This window comes from Passer montanus, unplaced genomic scaffold (genome assembly GCF_014805655.1).
Source record: "Passer montanus isolate IOZ18808 unplaced genomic scaffold, ASM1480565v1 scaffold112, whole genome shotgun sequence".
Classification (NCBI taxonomy): domain Eukaryota; kingdom Metazoa; phylum Chordata; class Aves; order Passeriformes; family Passeridae; genus Passer; species Passer montanus.
In genome coordinates, this window is record NW_024357836.1 from 1,565,860 (window position 1) to 1,585,582 (window position 19,723).

The 19,723-nt window shown below is 66.2% G+C and overlaps 1 protein-coding gene across 2 annotated transcripts; it reads right to left on the bottom strand.

Moving 5' to 3' along the window:
• Nucleotides 1-731: 731 nt before the first annotated feature.
• Nucleotides 732-19,455, bottom strand: ARID3A (AT-rich interaction domain 3A). Of its 2 annotated transcripts, XM_039732876.1 has the most exons (9): nt 19,388-19,455; nt 15,746-16,669; nt 14,878-15,193; nt 3,849-3,921; nt 2,649-2,832; nt 2,222-2,469; nt 1,634-1,930; nt 1,469-1,555; nt 732-1,375 (listed from the first exon to the last, which is right to left on the bottom strand). In XM_039732876.1, exons 2-9 carry the CDS (start codon nt 16,156-16,158, stop codon nt 1,179-1,181), a joined length of 1,815 nt encoding a protein of 604 aa, XP_039588810.1. In that variant the 5' UTR covers nt 16,159-16,669; nt 19,388-19,455; the 3' UTR covers nt 732-1,178. The 2 variants fall into 2 exon arrangements, with proteins under 2 accessions (XP_039588810.1, XP_039588800.1); XM_039732866.1 differs by having other exon boundaries at nt 1,469-1,930.
• Between the last annotated feature and the right edge of the window lie 268 nt (nt 19,456-19,723).

The following is a 19,723-nucleotide window of genomic DNA, read 5'->3' on the forward strand; positions in this document are numbered from 1 at the left end:
TCCTTTAGAATTCCAGGGGGTTTCGCTAGAGCTCGCGTCGGCAGGCGTCCGTGCGTCTGTCTGGAGGTAACACGAGTTAAAAAATAACAATAATTATAATAATAATAATAATAAATGTACAGTGCAAAGTGTGATGTGAGTGAGGTAAACGGTCCCGGAGCGGCGCAGCCGGACAGCCGGCGGCTCCGGCAAAACCCCCCGGGCTAAAGCTTTTCTGCCTGGAAAAGGAAAATCCAACAACACGAGGACGAGGGCAGAGTCCATCGGGAGCCTGAGAAGACCCTGGAGAAACCCTGGCAAGAGCTGGGGTGAGACCCTTGGTGAGACCCCAGAGAGACCCAGGCGAGATCTCAATGAAACCCTGGTGAGATCTCAATGAAACCCTGGTGAAATCCCAGAGAGATCCAGGTGAGATCTCAATGAAACCCTAGGTGAGACCCCAGTGAGACCCAGGTGAGATCTCAATGAAACCCTGGTGAGATCTCAATGAAACCCAGGTGAGATCTCAATGAAACCCTGGGTGAGACCCCAGTGAGACCCAGGTGAGATCTCAATGAAACCCTGGGTGAGACCCCAGTGAGATCCAAGCGAGATCTCAACGAAACCTGGTGACACCCAGGCAAGATCTCAATGAAACCCTGGTGAGATCCCGGTGAAATCCTGTTGAGACCCCAGAGAGACCCAGGCGAGATCTCAATGAAACCCTGGTGAAATCCCAGAGAGATCCAGGTGAGATCTCAATGAAACCCTAGGTGAGACCCCAGTGAAATCCTGTTGAGACCCCAGAGAGACCCTGGCAAGACCTCAGGCGAGACCCCGGCGAGACCTCGGGCAAGACCCCAGAAAGACCCTGGCAAGGCCTTGGGTGAGACCCTTGGTGAGACCCCAGAGAGACCCAGGTGAGATCTCAATGAAACCCTGGTGAGATCTCAATGAAACCCTGGTGAAATCCCAGAGAGATCCAGGTGAGATCTCAATGAAACCCTAGGTGAGACCCCAGTGAGACCCAGGTGAGATCTCAATGAAACCCGGGTGAGACCCCAGTGAAATCCTGTCGAGACCCCAGAGAGACCCTGCCAAGGCCTCGAGCGAGACCCCGGCAGACCCCGGTGAGCCCCGGTGCGACCGCGTCCCCCCCCGGGGCGCCGGTGCCGCGAGGGGCCCGAGGCTGGGGGGCGTTAAGGCGAAGCGCTGTTGGAGGTAGAGCTGGGGGGCACGGCCAGGCCGGCCGGGGCGGGGGGCACGTTCCCACCGCCGCTCCCCACCCCGCTGCCGCCGCTGCTCCGGCTGCTGCCGCCGTTGCCTTTGCTGTAGGCAGAGGAGGAGGAGGAGGAAGAGGAGGAGGAAGGGCCGGGCGTCTGAGCGAACAGCACACCTGGGGAGAGAGAAAATCCGAGTTTTGCTGTGAGACGGGGCGGAGAGCAGCAGCAGCGTGGCTCAGGGCAGCGGTGCCGGGGGAGCCCCTCACCTGTGTAGACGATGCCGTTGATCTCCACGGACATGCTGATGCTGTTGGTGCCGTTGCTGCTGGCGGCAGCGGCGTCCGGGCGGTTCTCTGCCGGGGAGAGCCGCGTTACGGAGCCCGCCGGGGCCGGGAGCTCGGCCGGGGCGGGAGGCCGGGGCCGGCACTGACCTGGCGAGCGCGTGCCCTGGCTGTTGATGCGGATGCTCATGGGCAGCTGGGCCGTCATGGCCAGGAGGTTCTGCTGCAGCGCCCGCTGCATCAGCCGCTGCTGCTCGTCCGTCACCAGCGCCAGCTTCTTCTCCGGGGGCTCCCCCGACTCCAGCTTCTCCCGCAGCTGCTCCAGCGCCGCGGCCTGGGCGGCCGCTGCCACCTGCACCGCGGCCGCCTGCGCCGCCACCACGGGGTGCCCGGCCAGTGACACCGGGAGCCGGCTGGGCATGGAGATGGGGATGGGAGAGTCCTCCTCTGCCGGGGGAGCGGGTGTCAGGGGTGGGGGCACAGGGGTGACACCACCCCAAGGTGTCCCCCGGCCCTGGCACAACAGTTTGGTGCCCTGCTGTCCTTCCAAAGGTCAGAGATGGGTGATTGGAATCAGGGTCGCCAGGCTGAGCCCTGGAGCCCAAGGAGGGGCGAGGAGCATCACCCCCCTGCCCGCTTCCCCCAGCTCTCCCCATTATTATTACATCCCCAGGGCTTAGGAGGGGGCTCAGCTTGCAACCAAACCCTGGAGCGGGCAGACCCCCGAACAATCCTTACCTTTCTTGATCTTCTGTCCGGGCGCGATGGGCCCGCCGTTGGTGGCAGACGCCAGCCCCAGCGCCGGCACCGGCAGCTTGGGCGAGGAGAGCAGGCCGTGGGTGCCGCCGGGCGAGTAGGCAAAGAGGGAGCCGCCGAAGCCCTGGCGCCGGCCCTCGCGCCGGTTGCTGTCGATGGCCGCCTGCAGCTCGTTGGGGTTGCTCAGCCCGCGCTTCTCACACTCGTAGGGGTACAGGTACTTCATGTACCTGCGGCCACACGGGCGGGGACGGTGAGGGCGACACGGTGGCTTGGGCACCCCTTCCCCTGTGCCACCCCACTGCTCCCACACAGGGCTGTGCTGAGCCTCTGCACAGGGCAGAGGGACCCCCAAGGGCTCGCCCCCTCCCCTCCCCTGCCCTCCCCTCCCCTCCGAGCCCCCGCTCACTGGGTGCGCAGGGTGAAGGCCGCGCTGGTGATGGAGGTGGGCAGGCTCAGCCCCTTGGTGATCTCCCGCCACAGCTTCTTGTTGATGACCTCCACCAGACCCCCCTTCTCGGTCACCAGCGTGTACAGCATGTACAGGTCCAGCACCTGCTTGGCCATGATGGGGATCCGGTTCACGGGGGTCCCTGGGGAGCGGCGGGAGGAGAGAGCGGCTCTGGGGTGCTGCTTTCTTACCCAAAGTGGGGCCGCAGCTGCTGAGACCCCTGCGGGGCAGTGGAGGGGCTGGGGGGCTCATGCTGCTCCCTCCCCTTCCACTGTCCCCTTCCTTGCCCCCGGGCCCTCCCGCTGAGATCAGCCCCGAACAAAGGAAACTGAAACTCGCAGTTTCCAGCCACAGCCCCGCCGTGGCTGAGCCGGTTCCTCGGGCTGAGCCGGCACCCGGCAACGCGAGTTATTTATAACGGGGGCGGCACAATCCGGCTGTGAGGGTCTCCTCTGAGCCGGGGGGGCTCAAACCTCCGGCTTGAGGAGGGGGCTGGCAGCACCTGCTCCCTCATCGGGGTCTCCACCCTCCCAGCCCTGCGGTGAGGGGGCTCTGGGGGACCCCAGTGGATGCAGGTGGGCCAGGATGGTGGGGGGACCGCAGGGGACAGGACAGAGCCAGGGGAACCCGGGGGGGCCCAGCCAGCAGCCCCAGCCCCCGTGTGCAGGCACACGTGCCTTCCCAGAGCTGCCTGACAAAGGGCCGGAGCCAGCCCTGTGTCAGCACTTCCAGCGCTGTTTTCCACGCAGGAACCAGACCCTCGAGCAGGAGCACGCTTGGCTTTCAGCCCTTCCCACCCCCAGCCCCCCAGCCATGGCCTCTCCCCGGGCAGGGAGAGGGCACAGCGAGGGGCTGCAGTGACCCAGGCAATGGGCAGAGGGGGCACACAGCCAGGGGTGTTATGTGGGGAGGGGCTGCAGGTCTGGGTGTGATGGGTGAAGGGAGGGGGGGCCGCAGGCTCTGGATCCAGCCCAGCAGGTTTGACCCCGCTGTGCTGAGGGGTTAAAGATTAACCAGCAGCTCAGCCGGAGCCGTGACCTCAGGGCACTAATGAGGGGCAAGGAAATGAGCCCCTGGCCTTGGGGGGGACGTGGGGGGTGCAGGGTGGGTGTGGTGGAGCAGGGTGGGCACAGGGTGGGTGTGTAGCTGGGCACTCACCTCGCTTCTGCATGAAGCTGAAGAGATCATCCAGGAACTCCTTCCTCCTGGGGTCACCATCCAGCTCGTACAGCTGCACAAGGAGAGAGAGATGCTCAGAAACCCCCTGACAAACCCGTGTGTCCCCCAGCCTGAGACCCCTGGCTCCCACTGCAGCAGCCATGTGCCTCAAAGGACACCAAATGGCTCGGGGGTCCCTGCAGAGATCCAGGTGGATTCCTGCAGCTTGGGCTGACCTTGTGCCCCACTGTGCCATGCCCTGCCAGCCCTGCTCGGAGCTCGGTGCTGGGATCATGGCCAGAGTGGCTTCCCAGGCTGCCAACACCGTGCTTGGCCCCGGCTCCTCCCGGGAACGCTGACCCTGGTTATTTTTAGCCTCCACTGCCTGCTCAGCACAGCAGCTCTTCAGCGTGGCCCCTCCACGCTTGGGGTGCTGCCACAGAGAGCCACGGCCAGGAGCCAGCGTGCCATGGCCCTGCAGGGAGGCGTCCTGCACTGGGGAAGGCAGGGCTGGGCCAGGCTCTGACACGCTGCACCTCCATCACCAGCTCTGCTTGGGGCACCTTCAGCCGGGACCCCCCACCCCGGCAGCCCGGCACATTCCTGCCTGATTTATGGCGCAGGATGGGCCGGTTGGAGCGCCCGGCACGCCGCAGGCACACACCACACCACACCACACCACACCATGCAGCCTCTCCCGAAGCCCAGCGCTGCTTCTGCCTGGAGGCTGGTGGATAATCCCCTCTCCATCCCGGGAAGGGTGTCAGAGCAAGGGCTGTGGGGGCAGGCGTTCCCAACGAGGTGGCGGCCACAGCTCCGCTTTTCTCAATGACAGCTCTGAACAACTGCCAGTGGGGCCTATAAATACCCCTGTAAATACCCCCCTAACACGCCAGGCACGCACTGCGGGGCCACCCCTGCCGGTCACTGGGTCACCCATGTGCCCACGGCCTCCATGGCACCAGGACCGTGGGCAGGTGGACGGGTGGGCATCGTCCCGGGTTGAGCCCCCTCCTCCGGCAGCCCTGCAGGGAGGATCCGGATCCTGCAGGGCCGGGCTCGCCCGCCGGCGCCGATCAAAGGGATCAATGGGGCCGCGTGATAAGAGGGGTCATAAACCCCCCCAGTTCCTCTGGGAAACTCGGCAGGCTCGTCCAGCCTCTTGCACACCCCCAGGGCAAGGGCAGGAGCCACCAGCGCCACCGGCAGAGACCCTCAGAGCCCCTCTCCCACCCTAGCAAGGGGTCTGGTGTGGGAGTGCCATGGGGGGAGTGAGCCACGGCACAGCAGCAGTGCCATGATTTTTGGGGCTGAGCTCCACCGGGCTACTTGTGCCAGCTGAGGGATGTTGGGCTGGTGCCAATCCAGCCTCCCCCGTTTCCCTGAGCAGCTCCAAAAACCACACACAGAGAAAGGGCTTCCCCGGCGCCCGATCCTGCAGGGAGCCATCCTGGGGCAGCACCTAACACGCTGGTTCATCCACCTCCAAGACCCTCGGGGTCATGATCCAGCCCCCCCGGACTCAGTCCCGAGGGGAATGGACGCGTTTAAGAGGATGAAAGAAAATTAACCGTCAGCTGAGGAGAGCGTGGCCGGCCAGGACAGGGGGATTAGTGGCCGTGGCGGGCGGCTGCCTCGAGTGCCGGCCTCCCACCAGCCCCGGTGGTCCCATGCCAAGCTCAGCTGGCTGCAGCCAGTCTCACCCCTGAGTGGGATGAAGCCATGGGGGTCCCCAGGGATGGTGGGCACAGGGATCCCCGTTCTTGCCTGGTAACCTCGCAGCCCTGCCGGCACACCAGCCACGAGGGCAAAGGATGTTGCACAAGCTGCTGCTGACGGTTACCGGCGAGACTTCGACAGCTTCGCTGCAATGGCAGATGCTCACTGACCACTGCAGTGCCAAGCAGAGAAACAGGCTCCCCTTGGGACCCCCCAAACCCTGGTTTAGCTCTGCCTCTGCCAGCAGAACCAACTGCCAGTGATGGGCACCTGCCCAAGGTGCTCATCCGGCAGCACTGTGGGGCAAGGACATGCCCAGCCATGGCCGGGACGTGCCTGGCGTGCACTGTGGCGTGTGACAGAGTGCATTTGCCAAGCTGCCCCTGTCCTCCCTTACCACCCCGGCTCCCCCTCGACCCCGAGCACAGGCAGGACACGGAAGGGGACAGAGACGAGTGACTCCCAGCTGCCCCTCGCAGGATTTCCTTGCATTGACGCCATCCGCAGCCAACGGCAACGCAGCCGGCGCCCCGAGAGCCCCAACGGCAGGGCAGGACAGCTGGGACAGCGGGGCTCAGAATGCAAATTGGGGAACAGAAACGTTCTGGTTTTGGCAGCGTGCGAAACCCAGTGCGCAGCTGAGCTTGGCACAGGCCGGCGGCTGCCGGCACCGCCGCACCGAAATCAGCAGGTGCTGAGTCTTGTGCCTGCTCGGTGCCGATCCCTGCCCCGTGCCTGTGCCCTGCTTCCTGCTCGCAGCCCTGGTTTCTGCTCAGCTCAAGGCCAGCTCCTCGCAGGGACACGCAGCGTCTCGGTGCTCGGTGCAAAGGTACCGGCGTGCACGAGCCGCAGGCAAGGCCGCCCGGTGCCGCTGAGTCAATACATTTATGTTTCGTAATTAGGGAGCTGGAAACCACTTAATCCATAACACAGCTGCCCCAGGAATATCCTCTTACCGTGGGGTCCCCACGGCAGGGTGTGGTGGCAGGGGGCACCGCGGCACAGCCACCCCAGCCTGGCTGGGGGGAGCAGGAGATGCCCCCCACCTCCCTGAGAGTCCCCTGGGCTGGGAGATGTGACTCCAGCACCCAGTGCTCCCAGTGCTGACCCAGCCCAGAGTGAATGCTTGATGCCAGTGGCTCTGGGCACAGCGTCCAGCCCACCTGGCCGCAGCGCAGCCCCCTCGGCCCCGGCCCCCGGCCGGCTGAGGACACGGAGCCAGATGGCCGTTGCCAGCAGATCCATAATTAAGTGGAGGAGGAATTAGGCAGGCGGTGGGCGGGTGGCCCTGACCCCGGCCCAGCGCCCCGGCAGGATGCCGGCCCGGCGTTTGGTGTGGATGACCGGATTAATGTTTCAAACCAGATTACAGGAAAATCCCGACCCGCTGGCTTTCAAAGGGCAGGCGGGAGGCGGCCCCTTGGCAATGCCAGGAATGCGGGAGAGCCCTCGGCACGGGCTCAGTGTGTGCTGGGGGTCCAAAGCCTCCCCAAACCCCCCCGAGCTGGGGCAAGGGGGGCAGTTACAAGCAGGAGGGGAAGCAGTATTTCACAAGGCTCTGGGAATGCCGGGGGTCATGCTGGTGCCAGGCAAATCCCCCCTTCAGCACGAGTCCCTTTTCTGCCCCATGAGCCGACATGGAGGAGTCCGTGTCCCTGCATCCCACGTCCGAGTTAAAAACACCTCCCCTTCCCCCCCCCGCCAGCTTGGTTCCGGGTTTTCAGGCCTCGGGGATTAATTTTCAAGTTTCTTTTCCATTGCCAGGAAGTGGCAACACTCTCGGTTTTCCTCCTTCTCTCCGAAACCGGTTTGGGACGTGCACACCGTGACGTGAGGACTGGGGGCAGACCCAAGGGCCACCGCAGCAGGGATGGGGGCTGGTGGCAGCCGCCACCTTCCAGGGGCTAAACTCCCCCAAATTCCTGTATTTAAGGAAAAAACACAAGGCAGGCAGTGGTGGGGAGAGCCCACCCTGTCTGGGCAGGTAGCAGGAGCAGCGCTGACAGGCTTGAGGGGCTACTTCTCTCCTTTTCTTTCCTTCCTTCCTCTGGCAGCCCCCGGGGATGCATCCCTTTGTCCCGCGGACAGCGAGGGGCCACGCTGGGCTGGGGAAGAGCCCTCGCACACTAACGAGTTCTTTAACGAAGAATAAACACATTTATGGCGCGTTTCCCGTCCCACTCCCAGCCCATACACAGCCCCCGGCCTCTGGCACGCCGGGACCCGCAGTGGGGTCGGAGAGGGCACTTATTCAGAATAAGAAAGTCATTTGTAAAAACCAGAGCCGAGGATTGACGTTTGGGAGGCGCTGGGGATGTGATTTCCCGTAAGGCCACGGCTGACTCAGGGCTGGGGGGTGCCCGAGGGAGCAGCCCCTCTCCAGGCTCAGCACCCCCGGTGTGGGGTACGGGGTTTGTTGGGGCCAACCCCTCCCGGTGAAGGGCAAAGGGAGCGTCCAGCCCCGGAGCAGATTCCTCTGCAGATAAAGCGCTCGGCTTAGGTACAGCTCACCCCTGGCTGTCCCCACCCCTAATCCCCCCCGCGAGCCCCCCAGGGCACAACCCCCCGTGGGAAGGGGCTGCTGGGGGCAGGGTGGTGTGTGCCCCCTCCCCAAAAATCTCCCGAGGCTCTGCTCGTGGGGGATGTGCTGGCTGGAGGCTCGCCCGCACGGCCGGTGACTCCACTGACCGGCCCGGCGGGATTCCTGCCGCCCGAGCACGGCCGGGCTGGGGGGCCGCTTCCGCGGGGGCAGCTGGGGAGGGGTCCGGGAGCTTCCCGTCGGCACCATTGTTCACACCAGTTCCCAGCATTGTCCCCTCTTCAGGGCACACGGCCCGACCGCAGGTGCCTGTTTGACCCAGCGCCTCCTCCTCCTCCTCGGGCCGGGGGGACCCGGTGGGCACAGGATCCATCGGTGACAAACCCAATCCCGATCCATCTGCACGGCAGTCTGGGGGTCCCCGAGACCACCCGGACCCCATCTCCTCCTCCAGGGGGGTGGGGGAAGGAGCCATGGGGGTGACCCTGGGGGGTGTGCGGGCGGTGTCACGGCACGGCGGGTGTCACGGCACGGCGGGTGTCCCCGAGCGGCGGAGGGGACGCTGAAAGGGCGAATTAGTCACCGTTTAACCCCGCTGACCCCCCATTGTCCGTGCGCGCCGTCGGCCGCCCTCCCCAGCACGGCCGTGCCCGGCCAGCCGGCAGCTCCCAGCATCCCGGGCTCCGTGTCCCTGCCACGAACCGGGCTGACACCGGCTCCCGGGACTGCTGTCCGCTCCCTTCCCGCGGAGGAGGAAGCGATTCCTGCTGCCCTGGCGTTTCCAATGGCAGTTCACCAGGCTCTGGATGGAATCAAAACTGGTTCCGTGTGTGAGTGCGGACGTGGGGCACAGGCTGGTGAGGGGTCACGGAGAATTGGGGTGCTGGGGCTGTTCCCCTGGCCGGCTGGATGGGAGCCAGCCCGGCAGCTCTCCCGGCTCTCGCTGTGTGCGTGCTGGTGCATGCCCTTGACACATGCTTGCTATCACACCGGACCTTGTACAAATATTAATCCAGCGCAGTCAGGCGCTGTTGAGAAAGCTCGTCCGAGGAAGGACACCAGGCTCCTGCCACCAGGCAGACACAGGGAGGGCAGCTGAGAATGAGCCACGCAGCGCTGAGCTGGCGAAATGTGGCCAGAGCAGCCAACTCCAACTCTTGGGGCACCTGGTGAACCCCCAGCTTGGGCTGTCCCTCCTGTGTGACTCCCAAGCCTCCCGGGGTGAAGCCACTGAGGGCTGGAGGGCCAAGACCCTCATTCAGGAGCTGACCCGGGTGAGGTGGCAGCAGCAAGGCCTGGAAGCCAAGACGGGCGGGTTTAAATTCCACCATATGTAAATGATCGTCTTAGAAGGGGATCGCGGTAAGCCCCGGCAGATGAGTCACCGGGGCTTCCACCGCCCGCTGGGATTTGGCTAATTGCAAATCTGTTCCTGAAATGCGAGGTCCTGCACCTCTGCCCTCCGTCAGCACCACCGTGGGGGTCCCTGGGGTCCCGTGGGCAGGGCCAGGGTGCACGGAACGCCTGGGAAGCCCACGGCAGAGCCGCTGGAGGAGCTGGAAGGGGTCCAGCAGCCACAGATGGGGTTGACAGGAGCCAGCTGTGGGCTGTCAGCCCCGGGAACCATCACCGCTGAGCTGCTCTAGCAGCACCGAAACCTCACGGTTTCCTCACGCTGAGAGGAGAGGGTGGTGGTGGTGGGCACTGCGATGGCACCACAGTGACAGACCCCATCCCACTGTGGCACCCAAGTGGGTGGCAGTGTGGGACAGCACGTCCCAGGTGCTGGAATCTCCAAAATCAGGCACTGGTGCCCAAGTTGGAGGCTCCACAGTGGATGTGGGTAGAGGGGAAACAAGGGTAGGAGGTGAAGCCCTTTGCTGAAGGGGTTTAGGGCTGGTACCTGCCTGGGTGCTCCCACTGCCACCTGTACCAGGTGGGTGACACCCGAGCCAGCTGCTGTGGGGGACAGGGAACCCTTTCCCAAAGGACTGCTGCCACAGAAGTGACACGGCCACACCCTCCCCGTGGGACACCCAGGAGCAGGGGACTCTCCCCAGGGGTGAGCCCCGGCCTGCAGCAGCCCCAGTGCAGGGCGGATTATCCCGAGCTCCAGCCAGAGCAGGAACCCAGGCGCAGGCAGATTAAGTGACCCATGGGAAGGGTCAGGGAGTGGGTCACGAGCTGGGCCAGGAGCTGCACCTTGAGCCCCCAGCCTGGCTGCCCCAGGGGCTCTGAGCAGGGCCCCCCAGCCCCAAACACCCCCCGCCCTGGCCCCTGATTGCAGCACGTCCGGCCAGGCCCTGGGACCAGCTGCCATTTCTCCTGCGGTTTGGGCCAGAAATAGGGTGATGGAGCAATGCTGCCCTTGCCCAACGCCGCGGTGGGGGCAGGGGGCTCTGCTGACAAAGGCCCTGCTCCCTGCACTGCTCTTTTCTTTTTTTTTTTTTTTCCCTTTTAAATAAACCCTGTTAGTTCAGCTGTGCCGAGAGAGAGGGGAGGCGGCCGCCACCTCCGCAGCCCTTGAGTCAGCCTGGGGGGCTGGGGCGTGGAGGGAACAGGGCTCTGGGAGGGCCAGGGGTGGGGGGAAATGGGGCTCTGGGGGGGGTCGAGGCATGGGGGAAATGCCCCCTCGGGGGGACACAAGCAGGTAATGCCCCAGCTGTGGGGAGCCAGCCCAGCTCCTGAGACAACGGGTGTTGGGGACACGGTCCAGCTGGATGAAGGCACTGGCTGGGCACCTCGAACAGCAAGGAGGTGTCCCCTGTCCCCCAGCCTCATTAATCATCCTGGGTCTTGTTTGGAGAAATGTCTCCAAGAGTGCTCAGATGCCAGGACCAGCACCTGTGAGCACCCGGGCGTCTGGCTGGGGGAGGCACTCGGCGGCTAAGCCGCTCTCGCCGAGAAGTCCCTGACCTCTGGCCAGGGATCTGGTGGGATTAGAGCCCCGGGAATGCTCCCTGAGCTCTATGAGCCAATTACTGTGCCGGATCCCCGGCTGGGAGCACCCCTTGGCACGCCGGTGCAGGGTGAGAGGGGTGATGGGTGGGCGGGCAGGACGCAGCCCTTTTCCTGGGAGGGGTCCACTGGTGACTCCCCCACTGCTCCCAAAGTGCTGTCCTGCTCAGATCCCCTCCTGCCTGCGTTATCTGCTGCTGGCCTGGCCAGGCACCGCAATCACCTCCCCGGCACAGCAGCGCCCAACCGGGGGCCCCAGGGCACTGCCCCTTATCTGGGAGCCAAACTGCCTCTGGGTGGGGGGCAGCGGCCCCCCGGCCGTGTGATGACACCCGGGTCCCCCTTCCCTGCTCAGGGGCCCCCTCGCCCTCCCTGGGGGCGGCTCATCCGCTCGGCTGGCTAATGCAATAAAGCTCTAATCAATATTTTAAAGAAAGTAAATGGACCCTCCCGCCCTCGTTAAGAGGCCACGGGGCCCCTGCTCAGGCCCCACGCCCCCAGCTGGCTTTGGGCTTTGAAAAGGAGAATAATCCACGGGAGAAAGGGGTTCAGAGGGGATCCCCCACGCCTTAACCAGCTCCTGGGGGATTCAGAGGAGCTACGGGCTCTCTGCTCCTCCAGACCCTCCTGGAAAATCCCAGTTCCACCAGCCATGTGCGCAGGGCTGGTCTGGGCGGAGGGGGCTCCGGTTTCACCCACCCCCGCAGCCCTGCCGAGGTCGCCGAGTTGCTTTCGGTTTATTTTTCCCCCACCAGTGCACTTTGAAACGCTGTATCTCGGGGTGCGCTGCACCACCCGAGATAAGGGCTGAGGTTTTCGCGCCTGTGTGCCACCGGCACGGCTCAGATGTCCCCAACACAAGAAACCTCTTGCCCTACTAAAGCACCAGCACCCCCCAAAACCCCCTGGCTGGCACAGCCTCCCACTGGCACTGCGGTGACCTCTTAAATCCTTCCCAAAGCAGAAATGGGGTGTTAAACATCAGCCTGAGGCAGCCACTGCAGGACACCCCAAAAGGGAGCACCCAAAATGGAGAAGCCCAGAGGGAGAGTGGTGGCTGCTGCAGCCAGGTGAACACGGGGAGATGGATTCCTCGAGCTCCTGCCATGTGGGATGGGGTACTGGCATGCAGGGTGCCCGTGCCTGAGGGAGCACCAGCAGCACAGGAAACTCCAAAAGAGGCAGAGGCTGGAAACTCCAGCTCCAGGGGCTGCCACTCCACCAGAGGCTCCCACTCCTCCCACTCCCGGTATTAGCAGGGAGCAGTAACAGCAGTAATGAAACAGAAATATCAGAGCAGGGATCATGGGGGGCAGCAGCAGCAGAGCCCCCACAGTGCTGGGGTACAGAACTCCGAGCAGTTCTACCCCCAGCAGCCCTTTGCTGGCAGGAGCTTGCTGGATTTTTAGCCATTTCCCACGGGGAGCCTCTTCCCACCCAGAAAATGCCCCCTTTCCCCCCCACCCCGAGGAGCCACGGTGCCCTGGGCAACCGCTGCCCCGAGTTCCCAGAGTGCCGGGGGCTCCTTTGTTCTGCTGCCCGCGCCGGCAGCGCCCGGGTCAGGCCGAGCTGACCTCTGCCTGTGCAGTAGCCGTCCCTGGGGACGGGGAGGTGCCACGCGCCGGCTCCCTAACCTCCCTCACCTCCATAACTCTTCCTCACGCCCTCCCCTTCCTCCTCCCTTGAACTGGGCCCCATCCTCCTGCCTCCGGGCCCCCCACGGCTCAGCCGAGCACCAGTTCACAGGAATCTGTCCCAGATGGGTCAATAAAACCTGGCAGTGGAGGATGGGGGCAGCCCCTGGCTGCCAGGGTTTGGGTGTGGAGATAGGCACGGGGGCTTGGATGGTGGCACTGCCCGGTGAGGATGGCGTCCTCAAGCACAGAGACCCACAGGCCAAAGATACTGGTGGCACCAGCACAACCAGACCTGAATCCAAACTGGATCTGAACTCCCAGCTAGGAGAGCTGGACAGCCAGGGAAGTTAAAGATTGGTGGGAGAGCAGGGGTGCTGCCGGTGCTGAGGAGCTCCTTGGCAAAATAAAATCAACCCCAAAATAACCCATAGCAAGCAGGCAGAACACCGGCACAGCCACACACAGCACCACAACCCTGCTGGCTCACCCACACGGAGACCCCGCTGTGCTCTGCTGCCAGGGCTCCCCCTAAGGCGCCTCCAGCGCAGCGAGGAGCGGGGCTGGGGTACGGCATCCCCTGCCCCGCGCTGCCCTCGCTGTTTACATTCCTGCTGCTCCTTCCCAGGCCGCGCCAGCTGGGCTGGGATGGAGCCCGGCGGCACGCGCTGGAGGCCGGCCAGGAGGAGCTCCCGGCCAGCACCGGCTGCGCCAGCAACCCCCTGGCCCCGGTCCAGGGGCCGCGATCCAAGCGCGGCCGCACGGGCTGACGTGCCGGGGAAAGCCTCTCCGGGCCCAGCGCGTCGCCGCCGCTCCTCCACCCACGGAGGCTTTCAACCCCCTCCGGCTGCTTCCGCCGAGCTGGGCTCTTCCCAGGGAGCCCAGGAAGGGACGTGGAGGGAGAGGGGGTGCTCAGGGAGAGGGGCACGGCTTGGGGGGCAGGGGGAGCGCGGGGAACGCGGCTGGTGTTCCCGAGTGCTGTGGGTTACAGCCTGGGCCACGGCACTGACACGCTGACGAACAGGAAGATCAGAGTTGCGGTATTGAAAAGCCTTTTCACAGCTACGAGTTCACGGCCCTGGCCCCTCGCTCCCCGGCGGCAGGAAGCACGAGAGAGAGAAACCACAAGAAGAGCAGGTAAGCCGGGGTGCAGCGGCACGAGGGATGCACGGGCAGGAGCGTCCCTCCAGCTGGACAGGAGCATCCCTCCATCCCCGCAGCCAGGCAGCACCAGGATGATGGCCACATGCTCCCTGCTTGCTGGTACTCCCTCTGCCAGCCTTGTTCTGAGCCTGCCCACATCCACATGTGCCAGCAGATCCCGGCAGCCCCTTCCCCCGTTTCAGAAGGGATGCGACAGCCTCCTGAAAGTGAAGGGGCAGAGGTGGTCGCATCCCTCCTCAAAGGCCACCATGCCCTGGCCGCTCCATCTGGGTCCCATCTGCTGCTGCTGGTCCTGCCCCTTCCCCCAGCCCCGAACTCTGATGTATTTAAACACACATCAAAGGTGCCGGGCAGCCCCCGGGGAGCCCTGGCTACAGCACGTTTTCTTCTATCAGTGAGAGCAGACTGCAGCCAGCTCTGGCACCAGGAGAGTGGGAATGTGCTGGCCCCGTTGCCTGGGGAAGGCACTGAAGAGGGCAGCCAGGTGCTTTCTCACTGGTTTCACTTTTTCATGGCATTTTGGCAGCAGCAGGGGTGCAGCTCTGCCCCCCACCAAGCATCTATGGGGCCAGAGTTGTCCTGCCAGGCATCAGCTCTGTAGTGATGGGAGACAGACAGGACCCCATGGAAAATGGCTTGGGGAGGGTGGAGAAGAGGAAAACCAAGAGATCCATCAGATTTTCAAGTCTGGGGTGATTTTTTCATAATTTTCAGCAAGAATCCTCCCAGATCCCTGCAGCAAACCCAATGGCACTGCCTGCCTGTACCAGAACAACCCGGACACGGGATCCATTCAGAGTCACCCGACCAGGGAAGGGGCGAGACTGAGCCCAGCACTAAAACCCCAGAGAAATCCCACGCATTCCTAATGACAACAACAGCTGGATCCGAGGAGAACGCTGCCGGAGGCGGCGCTGCCAGAGGCATCTCCCCACGCTGGTGAGGACACAGGGGTGCGCAGGAGCAGGGAGAGGGGTGGCACGGTAGGGACACGCGTGTCTCGGTGGGCACGTACCTGCTTGAACTGCTCCTCGTAGGTCCAGTCGCCGTGGTCAGGTGCTGGTGGCGGGGGCTGAGTGTGGCCCAGGCCGGGGGGCAGCCGCTCCTGTCCCCCTGGCAGCCGTGGGGGCTCCCCCCGGTAGTGCTGGGGTGCCGGGGGCTTGCGGAGCAGCAGGGATCCCGCACCCGCCCGCACCGCCTCTGCTGAGCTGAGCCCTTCCTCTCCCATGTCTTCTTCTTCCTCGTAGTCTTCCTCTTCCTCTTCGTCCTCTTCTTCCTCTTCCTCCTCACCCAGGTCCTCTTCAAAGTCGTCTTCATCCCATTTGCCCTTTCTGGAGCCAGGAGGAGAGGAGAGGTTTGGTGCCACGCTGGTTCCCCAAGGCCCATCCCTCTCTCCTGCCCGCCCCAGCTGCGGGGCTGGGACCACCCACCCAGCACACCGTGGAGCCCCAGTACAGCCCATTGGTGGGGGCAGCTCTGTGGGGCATGGCCGGCCCCCAGTATCCCAGGAGCAGCTCTGTCACAGACCTCTCCTCTGCCAGATGGCTCCTGGCCCTGCCCTGCCCTGAGAGGATGCATGCTGGAGGCAGCCAAGGGTCCTGCATAATTTAACACCAGCCTGGGGTCCTCTGTCCCAGCCCCACGTGGCTGCTGGGCAGAGATGGGATGTTGTGCCAACCCAGCACGAGGAATCACTGCCACAGAGCCGAGCCACTGCTCTCAGCACCTCCTGCTCTGAAAGATCCCAATAGCTCTAACCCACAACCCGCCCCAAGCCACAGGATCCCCACAACCTCCCCAGCACGCTGTGCCCAAACCCACCAGTGTTGTGCCACTTCCCTGCCCCTTCCCCAAACCCCTGAGCCCTGCCCGAGCACACTCACAGCTCCTCCTCCTCCTCGGAGCCCATCTCCTGCTGGTACCCGCCACCATCTTCCTCCTCCTCGCCGCGCTCCTCCTCTTCCTCCTCCTCGGAGGCTTGGCTCTCATCTGACAGCCCCGGGCTGGGCGAGTGGCTGAGGCCGGCAGCAGCCGCCCGCATGGCAGCCAGGGCGGCCATCTGCGCCCGCTGGATGTGCGTGCTCTCCGGCTCCGCTCCCTCCTCCGAAGAGGCCGGATCCTGCCCACGGCCCCGGCTGCTGGCAGGGGGCTGCCCCGGGGGCTGCGAGGGCTGCGCCGAGGGGGACGAGCAGCGCGGTGGCTGCTGCTGCTGCTCCTGCTGCCGCGCTTCCAGCGCCTGCTGCAGCCGCGCGCGCTGCTGCCGCTGCAGGTTCTCCATCACCGCCTGCAGCTTCATGGCTCTGCCGGCAGGCGGGGGGTCCCCGGGGGGGCGGGGGGCGATGCACCCGGGGGGCAGTGCCCGGGGGGCAGCGCCCGGCAGGCTGCCGCGCTCCAGCGGGGCTGGCGGCCAAAGCTGGGCAGCGCCGGGGGGAGGCAGCCCTGGAGGGGGCTGCCGGGGGGCGAGGGCAGTGCCGTCAGGGCAGGAATTGACAGCGGGTTAGGGAAGAAGGATGTGGCCCTTGACCCCCCTCAGGCTTGGTCCGATGTCTCCTTGGCTTAAGGGCTACGGTGTGTCGCAGGCTTGTGCTGCCCGGTGGGGTTGGGGTGCTGCTGTTGTCGGGCAAAGTGTCCCAGGCAGGCTCCAAAACTCCTCCTCAGGCTCAGCAGGCAGCAGCTGGAGCACGGCACATCACCCTTTCCCTCGCAGAGCTGGCACTTTCTGGGGGTGGCAGCCTCGGGGTCCCCTGCTCACAGGTGGTGTCCCTAATCCTCAGCTGGGTCAGTGTCCGGCAGGCGTCGGCGCAAACCTGTGGGAGAAGTAGAGCAGAGGGTCAGTGGAGCTGTGGGCAGGAGCTGGTGAGCAGGAAGGAGTTAAAGACAGCGCAGGAGCCTCATTAATCTCGAGCTAATGAGATAGGGCGGCCGGGCCTGCTGCTGGAGGGGGAAGGGGCCTGCCGGACCCGATAGCCCTGCCCGGCCCTGCAGGCAGCGGATACCGGTGGACCCACGCCCGCAGATAACAGGCCCTGGGGAGAGACGTCCACCGGGTCCCCCAGAGGGGACAAGGCACATCCCCACCAGGGACACACGGCACGGGGAGCACCGGGCTCCCCAGTGATGGCACTGGGGCGTGGGCAGCGCTGGGGTCTGTGCTGCACAGCGGAGGGACCCCAAAGCACCCCAGGGCAGATCCCAGGGGATGGACAGGCAGAGCCTTGAAACCCGGGCAAACAGGCTCTGCCAACCGCCCCCAGAGCCCCCTCGCTCCCCTTCCCCCGGGGACTCCAGGGCAAGGTGGGGCTGCAAGCAGATCATGTGTTCTTTGCCCCGCTGGAAAACACTGAGGGGATCAGCACATAACACTTGGGCCCTGCTGAACCCCAACACTCCAGTCTGGACCTCTTCTAGCACTGCGCTCCCAAGCCCTGGTGTGGACAGCAGCCCCGGTGAGGCCAGCAAGCCCCAGTGAGGCCAGCAACCCTGGTGTGGCCAGGAGCCCTGGTGATGAGACCAGTAGCCCCTGGTGTGGCCAGCAGCCCCGGTGTGACCAGCAGCCCCAGTGTGGCCAGCAGCCCCAGTCTGCCACGGCAGGGCAGTGTGGCCAGCAGCCCTGGTGAGGCAAACAGCCCCGGTGAGGTAAGCAGCCCCGGTGAGGCCAGCAGCCCTTGCATCCAGCCAGTTCCCAGCAGTGACCTCGCCTGCACTGACGGCAGGGAAGGAGCTCACCAGAGAAGGAGCTCACCGGGGAAGGAGCTCACCGGGGAAGGAGCTCACCGAGCCCCGCGGTCGTGCCGTGTACCGGCAATCCCCGCTCCAGCTGCCCAGGGGCACGCACGGCAGGACCCTCACGGGGACTGCCCGCGGGGCCAGACCCAGGGGCTGCGGGGCCAGGACAGCCGGCGGCGCGCAGGGCCCGGCAGCTCCGCCACGGTCCCGCGCATTCTGGAAAGAGGAACCCGCTGCCGGTGCGGGCCGGGCCGCGGCCGGGCGGGCGGGAGCCCTTCCCCCGCGCATCCGCTGCCGGCCCGGCCGGGCTCGGCTCACGCCACGGACGGACACGTCGCCACCGTCACGGCGACCTCAGCAGCCACCGCCTCCACCGGGAGCCACGGAGGCGCGGCACAAGCGGGCCAGCGTGCCTCAGTTTCTCTCCTCCACCACGGAGGAGAGGTCGCGGCAGGGACGCTGCCCGCCCCGCCCCGCACCCGAACCCCGTCCCCAGCGCCATCCACGAGCGAACCGGAGCCAGACCGAGCCGGGCACGTGCTCCCCGCCGCCGCCGCGGCTCGCCGGGCGACACGGTGCCAGCACCGGGCCGCCTCCTCGAGCACCGCGGCCACGCTGCCGCTGCTCCACAGGGCAGCCGGGGTGGCGAGGCCACAGCCAGGGCCCCGTGGCACCCCGGTGACCTTGAGCCGTGCCCCTTTGTCCCTCCGGCCGCCCGGGGCCGCGGTGCGTGCCCGCCGCGGGGCGGTGACGGGGGTCCCCGCCAGGGACCCGAGGCGGCGTCACCCGCGTCCCCGGGGCAGGTGCTCGGGAGCGACAGCGGCTAAAAATAGGCAGCGGGGGTGTGACGGAAGGCCCTTTGTGCCACCGACACCGGGGCCGGGCTGGCCGCGGCCGGACACCCCCAGGCGGGCTGCCGGCATTGCCGGGAAGGGCTCCGGGGCTGTCGCGGGGACGGAGTGAGGAAGAGGAGGAGGAGGACCGGGTGGGTGCCCGGTGGGTGCCGTCCCCGGGGGCGGACGGGGCTGGGGGCCCCAGGAGAGGAGTCCCATCCCCAAAACGGAGCCCGGCCCCGCTCCCGGCGGCACGTGGCACCGGCGGCCCGCGGAAGGACCGGGCACGGAGGCGGCGGGGCGCAAACGGGCCCTGCTCCCGCGAACCGGGGGAAACGGCCGCCTCCCCGACACGGAGAGGCGAGCCCGGGTCGGCCCGGCCTGGCCCCTCCGCCGACCGGACCCGGGAGACCGCGGGGCTGGGGGGGGGGGGGCCCGGGGGGGGCCCCGGCCCCCCCCCCCGCGGGCCCCGGGGGCTGCTCCAGGATCCGGCACCGGTACCAGCAGCGGCGGCGGGCGTCCCGCGTGCTCCAGTACAGCCGCCAGCACCTGGAACCAGTACAGACCAGTATAAACCAGTGGGCCCCCCCCCCGACGGGCCCGGGGGGCCCGGGGGCTGGGGGGGGGGGCACCGGGAGGGGCCACGGGGCTCTGCCCGGCCCGGCCAGCAGCGCCCGGGGAGAACGGGGCGTCCAGGCCGGGAACGGCCGCGGGGGAGGAACCGCAGCCCCGCGTGGGGGAGGCGGCCGGTAACCGGCCGCGGGGGGAGGGGGCGCCGCGCTCCCGCCCGGCACCGACAGCGGAGGGCCCAGCCCACCTCGGAGAGGCGGCCGGTCCAGCGCTCCGGTCCCCGGCCCCGCTCCCGCCCAGCCCCCGACTCCCGGTCCCGGCTACGGCGGCGGCGGAGGTCCCGTTCCCGGTGCCGACCCCATCCTCGGGGCCGGCGCGGCGGCGCGTCCCCCTTACCCGGTGCAGGCCGTGCGCCGCGAAGCCGCATAGCAGCCGCGGCCGCCCGGGGTCCGGGCAGGGCGCGGGCCCGGGAGAACCGGGGAAGGGGGGCGGTTAACGGGGGGCAGCGGGGGGTTTAACGGGGGTTAACGGAGGCTAACGCGGCTCTAACGGGGGTTAACTGGAGGTTCACGGGGATTAACGGGGGAGTTAACGGGGGACAACAGGGATTCACGCGGGGTTAATGGGGTCCGGCAGCCGCCGAGCCCCGGTTGCAGGGGCTCCCCGAAGCACCGCCGGTGCCCCACCTCCCGCGACGCCCGGGGCGGGGTTCCCGTGCCCCCGCCCCCGTGA